At 39.4% G+C, this 12,215-nt stretch overlaps 1 protein-coding gene across 2 annotated transcripts in view; it reads right to left on the minus strand.

Annotated features, from left to right (window-relative positions):
- LOC137106006 (corticotropin-releasing factor receptor 1-like) overlaps positions 1–12,215 on the minus strand; it is a 61,201-nt gene that overhangs the window by 11,119 nt on the left and 37,867 nt on the right. For both annotated transcript variants that reach the window (XR_010911884.1, XM_067488979.1), the window contains exons 6-9: positions 11,835–11,941; positions 5,792–5,912; positions 4,997–5,150; positions 2,941–3,001 (exon numbers count right to left, since the gene is read on the minus strand). Coding sequence is in view for 1 of the 2 variants with exons in the window: in XM_067488979.1 (XP_067345080.1) it covers positions 2,941–3,001; positions 4,997–5,150; positions 5,792–5,912; positions 11,835–11,941 (443 nt within the window). In the remaining variant the exon portion in view is untranslated. The remainder of the gene's footprint in view (positions 1–2,940; positions 3,002–4,996; positions 5,151–5,791; positions 5,913–11,834; positions 11,942–12,215) is intronic.

The following is a 12,215-nucleotide window of genomic DNA, read 5'->3' on the forward strand; positions in this document are numbered from 1 at the left end:
GTCAAACCTTTGACATAATTTTAACTTAATATTTTTTTAATCATAGAAAACAATTTATCTTTTCTTCTATAATTTTCTTTAAACGTCTTCTTGACATGAGAAATAACACGTGGCTACGATTGTAGTGTGATGTTAACATGTTACTCTGAAAATTAAAGCAGATTAAACTTGATTTGAGATGATGCTTGTTGAAGTGTTAAGGTCAAACTGAAATTTGAATTTTATGATTTTTGTGATAGCCATTGTGCATATTGTTGTTCTACAAATGGGAATATTCGCTTGGCGTCTTTTTACTTATATTTCTACCTGACCATACATTTCCTTGTAAAGCTAAGTGGAGGCAGAGTATTTCCTTTACAGGTACTTGACACAGATTTAATGCTTTACTGAGTATCAGAACATCTTGAGAGTGTCAAGTGATGTGATTCACAGAAACATGGCTGCTTGACGGCATCACTGACTACAGAGAGCTTCAGCATGTTTGGGGGACAGGAGGGGGACGGCAGACTGCATCAAACACATTACATAGGCAATGCAATAAGCTGCTTCCCAACCAACCAATAACATGTAGGCCAATCACAATCAGAGAAAGCAGGTGCTCAGCTAAGGTGATGGGGAGGCAGCACAGGGGTCCAAAGTCTGCTATGTGTTCAGATTGGAATGGGAAAAGGAGGAAACTGGAGTTGTGCAGCTACATGTCCTGTCAGCTACATGTTGAGATATGATATGGAGATATGGTAAATGCTCTGCTCTTATATAGGACTTTTCTACCTTTTGTCACTCAAAGCGCTTTACACTGCTTCTTATTCACCCGATCACACTCACACTCACACACACTGATGGGGGAGCTGCTATGCTGCTAGTCAATGCTTTCTGGGAGCAACTAAGTTGGGCTTGAATGTTTTGCTCAAGGACTCTTCGACATGTCACCGTAGGAGCCGGCGATCAAACCAACAACTGTGAGATTGGTGGACAACCGCTCTACCTCCTGCACCACAGTCGCCCAGGTTCTTTTTCCTTTTTCCAATAACCTGCACATCTCCTCCTCCAGACTGAAAGTGGATGAAATTACTTCTTGTATTCATAAAATATTTCTAGTTCAGTAACAAAATCACTGTCCTTCCAAATCATATCATCATCATCACCATCATAACTGCCCTTCATCAGCTTCCAGCTTACTTAAGTCCTCCTCCTTACTCCCACCTCTGTTTATTATGCTCCCCATTGTATTCATCTTTAGACCTTTTATCCTTTATTGACAGATGTCAGAGTTCTTTGTTGTCATGTTGGGTTGGTCCTTTTCCTTCAGTTCTTTCTGGGCAGAAAGCAGCTGTGAGCAGCCCCCTGGGATTAATAAAGTTCTGTGAATCTTGAATTTACATTAGCAGGGCAGTGTGTGTGTGTGTGTGATCCAGGCCTGGCCCACATGGGTATTTTGTTGAACTAGGGGTTTTCCTCCTTACTATCCATGCAAACAAAGTCTTTTTATGTTGCCAAACCAACAGGCAGCGATGCAACCATAAAGCCATTTTGGTCAATCATAAGCCTGAGAAAAATGTCATGACTGACTCCTTGTAGACTGTTTATAAACATAGTGGGAGCATGTATGTATATGTGAGCATGTGAAATATCCCATTAGCAGCATTAATACCAGCACTTGTTTGGCTCAGACACTGCACAGCATCACCTCATAAATAGAAGCCTGTAACAATGAGCACGTTACAAACCCACAACGCGGAAAACTGAGTTTCTAAACATCTTCACCCTGGACCAACTTTTTAAGGCCTCTGAAACACAGTCTGCATGTAGATGCACATAGGCTGAAATGAATTTTAAAATCTGTGTGTAATCGTGGGGACTAAGCCTTGGTCATAAGAATCTACAGTGTATGTTCATGATAATGAAGGAACACATCACACAGTGGCTAAGAAACTGCAAGGCCACACAGGATTCTGGGGGCTCGGTTGAGCTTGTGTTAATTGTTGGAACACTACTTTACAAATTCCTGCAGGATGTGCTTTTGGAGCAACAATGGAGCTCCATGGTGTAGAGGCCTAAGATTAGTCACTGCCAGATGCACTGTTAGCTTTGGTCTTTTTCATGGGGGTTGTTGACATTCATAAATGAATTATCACTCAAAAACTTTTGGAAATAGGGGTGATAAAAAAAAAAAAAGCTGAGACAATTTTAGTGCAGCTAATTTGAAATAAAAGTATGTTATCTTCAAATTTGAATAATTAGTTGAATAGTTATTTTTTTATTAATTACTTTTATTTGTATTTTGCAAAATGTTTATTGAAAACCTATAGTCCACTTATACTGACTCGTTTGAAATAGTCCTCATTTTGTGTTGCATTGGGTTTTCACAGCTTTCACGCATGTTCATGGCTTTGTTGCGATATTCACCCAGGCATTAAATGTAGGCCTGTCAACAGAAATGCTTTTTAAATATATTTATTATATTAACTTATTGCCTCGCTTAGAATTGACTTGTGGTGGGTTTTTAAGTAATTTATTTCATACATGTTACTCAAACTTTTATTAACTACAATCTACTTAATTATATTACGTCACTTTGTTGTCACACAAAGGTAAATAATGATCAAAGTGTATTTTTACAACTTAAATTCCAGACAAAAATGTTTAAATAAAGAAGACTTTTCAAGGGCAATGCTGAGTCTCATGGGGGCAACAGAAGTCCACGTGTATCAAACGAAAGCAGACCTGAGCTAAGTGAAAATGGTTTTGGGGGCAATGTGTAATTAAGAACATTGTATAGTGCAAATGTGATTACAGCAGGTTATTAATAGACATTCATCTCCTTAATGTAAGACAGCTTGACTTTGCCCTTGTGGTTTAATGATGAGGACAAAGAAAAAAGTTCAGTTTCCGTAAAAATCTGAGAAGAATATTAAGAACGGATGACAACAAAGGGCTTACTTCTCATTGTCGTAGTAAAGCTTCCCAATGGCCCACGCCACAATTATAGGGAATGGGATACCTGCAAGGCACAAAAACAGATTATTTTTTCATCTTTGTCTCCTGTTCATATCACAAAATATATCTCCGGGGATCTGACACTGCAATAAGTCCTTGTCCGTTTGTTTTTTCAGCACAGCACTAGCACCTTGCCAAGCTCTGTCAGAAGCAGCTCTTGCTTGGTTGATGTGAGCCACAGATTCGAGCCAAGACTTGTCACCATGTGGACCTTTGTGTGAGTGAGTGAACAACTGGACTCTCGCTGATGATAACGCAGAGTGATCTTGATATTAACTGACTTACAGGAATAGGGCAAAGCAGACGAACAGCCATTACTCACGTCTAAATGAAACTAACAGAAGCGTGAACATCCAACACATCACTGGAAACTTTCCACTTCATTAGCAATGTACTGTCATCAGTGAGGTGTTAAACCTCTGGAAAATCTACTCTCACATCCTTGAGTTACTGTAGAAAAATGCACTTTTTCTTGTTGTTTTCATCTTTGTCTATAATTTGCCTCTTTGGTAATGTTTCAGCTCTCAGGACCAGCTCAGCAAAGCCAGGAGAATCTGAGCTTCTTCCTTTTTTTTTTCACCGCGCTGCCATCTTCTCTTCACATGGACGCTTCACGCTGCCCTGGGGGAAATGTAATCCAGCTGGCACAATACACCTAATCTACCAGAGCATATTCAGGAGTTTAGTTTGACAGAGTGAAACAGGGCGTTAGTGAAGTCCACACAAATACATTTCCCAGCTGCCACACAAAATCCTGGAATCTCCATCTCAAGTCCAACGCTCCCATTGTCGGGTTAAATAGTATTTGACCGTTTATTTACTGGAGTTTTTAGATGAATAAGCTTGGAAATACACTTATTCACTTTCTTGCCAAGAGTTGCATAAGAAAACTGGGCCGCAATTATACACAGTTTATCGGCCGTAATAATGATTTATTCATTAATACGTAGTTTATTAATGCATTATAAATTTGATATAAGCTATTAATAAAAGCAGGTTTCTGTGGAGAATCCTCCCCCAGTACAACACTTTCATTGTATTTTTAGCTGTTTAATTCATTAGGGAGACCTCTCCAGTAGATTGTTTGACCATTTATCTCCTGGAAAATTGCTCATGGATCATAAATTAACCTCCTCCCCGGGGCGCAAAGCTTTGCTGCTGTGTTCTTATTGACCCCCATTTGCACCTGTCAGTGTCTTTATTTCCCCAGGCACCTGCAAACCAATCAGTACTGCAAGGCTGAAAAGATCAGTTTACCTGTCAATAGCATAGGTGCAGTGCCCCGAATTATGCTTCATCTCTGAGCAAGTGAGAAGAAACACTATTTGAATATTGTGGCCTGAAAGTTTGTGAAACCATCACATGTAATTAGATTGTCACACAAGTCCTAAAACTAGATAAACATTTGTCTGTGGCAAAAGTATGTGAACGTGTAGGATAATCCATTAATTTGTACATGTTGACATGATGACCCTGCCGTATTTAAAGATGAGAAAAATGGGACTTGATTGGACGGGTTGCTACAGTGTCTATAAAAATTAGAGAAAAGAAAAGTCACAAAAGGACACTTTTGGACGTCAAAGTGGAAGCAGATGCCTTCAGAGAAAGTAAAGAAAGAAAGTAAAAAAACAAAAACATTATTTTATAAGTATTCAACCCTTTTGAATGAATTGACCTAAATCATACGTGGTGCAGCTAATTACTTTTGGAAGTCACACAGTTAGATTGATGTCTTTGGCATAAACACAGCTTTCTTTTTGTAATATTTCTTATCTAGAAAATATCAAGCAAAATACTTATTAGAAATTATAGAAGAAACTGTAACTGAAACTGTAGAAACGGTGTTCACAACAGTCAAAATGAGCCCACTTAACCTCACATGTGGAAGCGCATTCTGGCACTTTAACAAACAGTTCTGAACTTTTGGTAAGTCGGTGTAGCTAAGTCCAAGAATTCCTTTAAGGTGTCTAAAAGTGTAGAGAAGTACAAGTGTACATACACCAGCCGATGCAGATGAACATCCACTTGCGCAGCTTGTCGGTGGAGTAGGTGAGGACGATGGCGGTGTGGAGGTAGCAGCCTTCACCAAACATCCAAAAGAAGTTGGTGGAGTGGAAATAGTTGAAGGAGGCGGTGACGAGGCGACACCAAATCTACAAAACCAAATAATGCGTTAAACATTTTCTGTTTCTCTAGGATTTGCCAAAGTAAAACACAAGTTCTGCTGATAATTTGTTTTCTAAGCTGGATTTGACGGTGATTGGTTAAAGACAAAGAACTGAGTAACTTGTAATCTGAAATACTTGTACTTCACTTTTCACAATCATTTGCATATCATTTATGTGTCTACTTCTTTACATTTCAGGGGAAGAATATTCTGCTTTTTACTGCACCTTTATTTAGATTTGTTAGCCAAAAATAACTTAAAAGCAAGATTTGACATAAAACTATGATAAACATAAAATACACTGTTCAAGACAAATCCAGTGGCTTGCTGTCCTCCTCCTAATAAAAGTCACCAAAGGTTTATTAACTCCACACAAAACATTTGAGATGTTGCAACTTCACATTTTATAATATTTCTAAAAAACAAAGACAAAAGAGAAGCTCTGAAAAACAGGACCAGGTTTGAAGGCAAACTTGTTTCTTCCTTCTAAACAGGTGTACCTAATAAAGTGGCTGGAACGTGTATTGCAGTAAAATTCTACATACAACTTAATGCACAAGTAAAATACATCATAACGTCTGTAAGTCTAAAAGTAGACTCTACTTGTGACCGAGTATTTCTACGCACCACATTACTTTCGTGCACCTTGGGGCTCATGGTGATCTGGACGATAAACCAGGTGGCGTTTCTCAGGATGAAGGCGGTGATGAGGTTCCAGTGGATGATATTTCTCAGGCAGCGGATGCTCCTGTGAGGATAACAGAGGGAGGGAAACGGAGATATTTATGCGTTTGTTATTTCAACATTCCTCCTGCCGAGTACGGGAGAAGGTTTCATGCTGGAAGTGGAAAATACAGAAGATATAAAAGCAAACATGTGAGCAAACTGGTGGGAAACGTCCGAATGAAAAATCTCCTCCATTAAACACCCAACGCAGTATGAGATCAGCTTTAATACCAAAAATGATGATGAGCATGAATAATGAGAGATGTAGCCTATAAGTAAAACTTCCCATCACGTCCCAGTGACCCTCAGCTCGAATAATATATGAACTACCGTTTTACTCTCTCCCCTTGGAATCTTTTTTATGTGTCACATCAGTTTTTTAATGCTGTATATTAAAATCAACCTTAGGGCACAATTAAAATCGGACCAAGCGCCTCAGAGCAAGTGGTCGAAAATAGAATCGCACGACTGAATGGACATAACAAACCGGGTGCGTTGTCACCAGCTGATGACATTATTAGCAACCTAAGGCTTCATCCTCCTCTGCCAACCATGAATGATAAGATTTATTTTGGAGCATGCATCATTTCTTAATAGCTGTCACTTGCATTGGCTTTGTGCTGACCGAGCAGGCCGGCAGGAGCAGGAATGTTCCAGTGACATTATTGTGCAATTTTACATACAAAATAAAATAAAAACAATATACAGCAGAAATTGAGTGTTTTTTGAATTTGATGGCAGCAACACATTTTTTCAAAGGCCTCCTTTGTCCTAGTTTTCACCTCCTAGTGTCCAAACTGACCTGGTGAGTCATGCTGTGGCAACACCTGCAGAATGTGCTTTGATAGTGTAATTATTACATAGATATATTAGAGCGAGAGCATATGTGGCTGTATTACATACACTATGTACAGTGGGTCATTCAGTATTAATGGAGCCCCCCGACCACCGCCATCAAACATGCTTTTGAACTTTGCACTAATAACAAGTCACATGGTTCCTCTGGTCTTTAGGATGGAGGACACTATTTTGACTAAGGCGACAGACGCAGCGCTGTTGCTAGATCTTGTTTAAATATGGTTATTTCTTTGCATGGTAGAGTTTTAAGCATGACACCGACCTGATGTCAATTTACCGCATTAGTTTTGAGATTTTTGTTTAGCATTATACAACTTTTTCAGTTTTTTGTTGCCCATCTCCCAATTTTTATAAACATTTCATTGGCATCACATTTAAAATTAATACATTTTATTAAAATATTATTATAACATCCTATTATAAAACTAAACTTTCTTACTTTTAAAGGGTGATTTCACTAATTTTATACTTGCTTTCTATGGCTTTAATTTAGGGTGTAAATGTAAACGAATTCCTTTAAACTTCCCTCTGACTTTCCTATATTTAACTATTTCCCTGCTTCTAGCTAAAAAAAAAAAAGATGACATCACCTGGAGGAGGTTTTCTTCCTTAGGAGTTCAGATGATATCATTTAGAGGAACTCTTGGTATGCATGACCATGACCATGATTACAACATCCAACATGCAGCAACAAGATGACGTAATCTGAACTGAAGGCTCCTCCAAGTGATGTCATCAGGTGGAGATATTTTAATATAGGGAACTCAGAGGGAAGTTTAATGGCATTCAGTTACATGTACTACTCAAACTAGATCAAGTTCAATATGAATAAAGGCATCCTTTAACATTTTATACACTGTTCATAATATTTTCAATTAAATATAGGTCTGAAATCATTGCATTCTACTTGTACTTACCCGGTACACACCTTCTCTGAAAATGATGTATATTAACAGACAAACCTAAAATTTTGCTGCCACACTAGAAGCGGAGGAATTTTACAGTGATATTCATTTCGTTGTGTGAGCTCACTTCCCTTGACATCCTACTGACCGACTGCCGATGTATTAATTAAGAGGAAAGCTCCGACAAAAAAGACACAGTGAAAAGGAAGAAAATCCAGACTCCTGTTACGTGTTGCTGCATTTTTCATTCTGCTGCTTCTTGTTATGACAGAAATTAGCATAAGTCATAGTGACAGACCTTATGTGATTTTATTTTGACAATAGACAATAATGTTATTTCTCTATAATCTTCTTTATGTAGTACATTGTGTGCTGTAAATGGCAATTTTGTTAATTTCTATAATGGACAGTAGGATTGTATCCTCTCTGTTGAGTAACACCCTCTGATGTGGATGTGGGGTTGTGTGGCAGCCAGCGACACACACAGATGTGAGATAGAGCTCACTCTGTCCTGCAGTCAGTCAAGACTCCTAAAGTAATAGATGTAGAAACAGGCAGGCTTCTTCAGTAGGACTATGATCCAAATGAGACCTCAACACCCACCTTGAAACACTTCAGGAGGCCCAGCTGAAGGGAGTGGCCCTCCTGAAAGGAACATCACTGAACATCTGGGGGGTTTAAGACCACTAACCTTAACCCACTTAAAGGTGATCTGCAGGGGGAGCAGCTCCCCACATCAGGAATAGAAAGTATTCCAGCTGCTACAGTGGGACCTCTTTTTGGATTATTTTTCCATTTCAGTTTTGAAGAGACCATATTATTATTGGCAGTGGAAATATCCAAAATAAATGGTCTCAGTGTCCAATGGCCACTATCAGACTTTTAAATTAGGGACCCAAAAAGTTCTTATCACATATGTCAGCATGCTGTTATAAACCAAATATAATCCAACTCATCATTTGATTTGTTGTCTTTGTCCTAATTACAACAAATAATAAAGCAACATTCTCTTTTACAATTTGTGCAGCCTCCCAATGTTTCTCAAAAGTGGGTTTGTGCATCTGAAATTGTTTTTTCCGTTCACACCTCTCAGTGTCTGTGCTGCTGTACATTGTGCATTTCACCCTGAGATCAATAATTGTTTTTGGTCATAAATCATATATTGACTTTATGACAGGAAAAACTTATTTTTTGAGTATTTTATATATTTAACTTTGTCTTTTATATATCTCTGATGACTCCTCCTGCACTCAAGAGATATTAATGAATCTAATGTGGAGAGAACAGAGGTCACATCCCATCACACGTGTGTGTGTGTGTGTGTGTGTGTGTGTGTGTGTGTGTGTGTGTGTGTGTGTGTGTGTGTGTGTGTAAAAACTTTGTTTACATTTCATAAGCAGCACGACTGTGGTGTAATTCACTAATTTCTTCTTCTTCCTGATCTAACAGTGCAGGTGAAGGTGAATAGTGACCTACAAGCAGAAAATTGCTTCACTTCCTCTCATACATGCTAAATCAACACGGCCGCTCAAATACCCCAGCGATTCGATCAGATTTCCTACCAAGAGGCTGCAAAGAGAGGAGCTGTATGGAGCTTCTGGGTTTCAATAGAGGGATTAGATGAAGATGAAAGTGAATAATCATTATAAAAGAACAAGTGGTTTTCTGGTGAGCTGGGCCAATATCATAATTGTATTTTTAATGCCCATACAGACACTAAAAGCAACAACAAATTGCCTCTACTCAGGGGTGACGTGTGTCAGTCTGCAACCTGCATTAGTTTAGTGGCTTAATTTATTAAAAACATATTGCCATAGACGTTGCGGGTGACTATAATTCTACTGGACATTTGGAGCAACATTTTTAACAAGTCTCGAACAAGCATTTTGGAATAAAGAGTCTTGTCTCCCAGAGGAGCGATGTGTCTGGGTGATGTGTTTTTAATCATTCTTTGGACAACACAGGTCTACAGCACAGACATGAGCTAATCCTGGTTGCAGACTGAAAGAAATCATCTGTAAGTTGATGAGATTCATTGTTCATTTTTGTGTCTTTGTGGAGGCAGATTAAAACTATGATTAACTCAGAAAATGGCTGAAGTTATCTTCTAAACAGTTAGACAGCAGCTGCACTTTGAACAGATCCTTCAAAAGACAGTTTGTTGGCTTTACCACGGTGCTTTAGTTATGTTATGATTATTTGATATTTATTGAGACTTTGATGTCTGAAAACGATGCAAATATCTCAAATCCAGATATTATTTCTACATGATGCAATGAGATTTTCAACTTGATGGATGTTTAAACTGTTTTTACTGCTGAAAGGCGTCAGACTGTGAATCACAACACAAAGATAGAGACTGTGTCACTTTGGGAAAAGACAAAGGTTGGACTAAAATGTCCCTAATGATGGAGCAGCAGAAAGCATGTCCAGGTCACCAAGAGTGAGGACATGTAAAATAAGGTGATGAGAAGCAGCTTGTCTCTGTCACACTGTTCCCTTCTGGACATTCCCGTAAACTCATGTCATCTCTGCTGCGTGTCCCTGGACTTTCCCTCTAAGTCCAGCCACATAACGTCCACCTGAACACCCCAGCCAGCCCACCTGGTTGTGATTCTTTCTTCAGTCCCTGCTAAGAACACGTATCAGCACATCTGGCTCGTTTTCTGAGCTCTAACATTCAAGCCGTACTTGCCAGTTTGGGCTCTTTTCTCTGGACTTGTGCCTGTGTTTAGATTATTTGCAGACTATTTGCCTTCTGCCTGGTTTAGTCCACTTGAACCCTTAGTTTAGGTCTGTTCTGTGGTAAAATGTGCCGTTTTCTTCACTTCTGCCATGTGTGTGTGTTTCTGAGGTTAACGAAAGAACATGACATTATTGTACATGCACCACATTCAGTATAAGAAGTGAGGCACCATGATGTCATTGATTCGCCCACTGACTCTGATCATTTGGTACATTTAGCTCAGGTTAAAGACCACGTATCAAAGATTGGAGGAGTCGGTGTCAGAAATTAGGTTTTTTAGTGGTTGTCACCTTGAATCTGTTCATAAATCAAACCTAACAAGATCTGAATATTTCAGATTTCTGCAGGAACCTTATTCACGAGCCACATGTGGAACACATCTGGACCGGACTTGTCGACAGCATCAAATTCAATAGTGTTTAAATGCTAATACTTATGTTTGCAGTAACTCAGTCAGACTGATGGACACAGAAATCACTTTCTTGGTGCAGTAATTGTACTTCTGTACCTAAAGAACATTTTAGAGCAGGTCCTTAATAATTCAACTTCAGTAACTCTACTTGTAGTGGAGTACTTGTTTAGGGAACTACTTGTACTTTCTGGCTGCACTGTGATTGATAAATCTTTAATAAGTACCTTCTGAGTAAGAACTGAGGACTACTAACAACCACTTTCTTCAAATGTCCTTAAGGTACATTTACTTTGCACTTCTGGCCATTTCACAGTTTGAACATATTTGTAAAACTTTTTAACACCCTCCTCTACACTGTGATTCCTTTTATTTCTTTCTGGCTCCACAACACTGAACACAACTGTCAGTCCTTCTCTGCGTCACCCAGGCAGAGGCAACCGTCTCCTAAATGGTTTTCAATCTCATTACAGAGTGAAAAAGATTAGTAATAAATGCCATTTTAACTGGCTGTCCTCCCTCGCTTCTTTCCTGTCCAGGCTGCTGTGGCCCACAAACACAGATTGTGCATAAACGCCGTCCTGTAGAGCTTCTATTTGTTCTGTGTCTCTCTTTGCCCTTTCATGCTTTTCTCACTCCCCGGGGGTGTCTTGGGAATCGATAACAGCCTCGGCTGTCGAGGGTGCTAAGACCTTTCTCTTGTTAACGCACGGTTTACTCCGGTTTGTCAGAGAGACCCATTCCCCCTCTGCTGGATGTCCCAGCAGGGCTCCACTAGACTGTGTTTTGGGGGGTTTCTCTAATGGGTCTATTTGTGGGGAATGTGCCCTAGTTATTGCAGGCGTCTAAACCCCTTTGCATATGCAGGATTGAGATAGGAAGGTTTGATCCCATGACCAAATGGTTTTTGAATAAGACTGAGAGGCGCTTTGAACGGGGGATCATGAGAATACTGACGTTTCTGTCACATCAAGGATATCTACAGGATTATCAGTGGACTGGTGGCAGGGCGGGAGCAACACTTACCTCAAACACAAGAACAGGAAGAAGGCTATGAGCAAAGCCACCATTGAGATGCAGTGACCCAGGAAGTTTATGATCACAGCTATTTGGTAGTGCATCTTGCCTTTTTTCTGCAGGGAGAAAAGAAACACAGCATGAGTCTTTGGGGTATTTCTGCTTCACATCAACAGTATTTTCCACACGAGAGAAATGACTTCAAAGAACTGAAAACAGGTTTCTGCTGTGTTTCGGAGCAGGGGCTGGTGTTTAAACAGCAGGAAAGTTAGCACTCAAATTTAAAGCACTTGTTCTTTGCAATAATAATTTTGTTCCTTTTTCTTATTTTTATGTGTTACTGTCGTCATTTTGCACATTTTGTTTGTACTGTAGTTTACAACCATTTTG

The sequence above is a fragment of the Channa argus genome, chromosome 20, assembly GCF_033026475.1.
Source record: "Channa argus isolate prfri chromosome 20, Channa argus male v1.0, whole genome shotgun sequence".
Taxonomy (NCBI): Eukaryota; Metazoa; Chordata; class Actinopteri; order Anabantiformes; family Channidae; genus Channa; species Channa argus.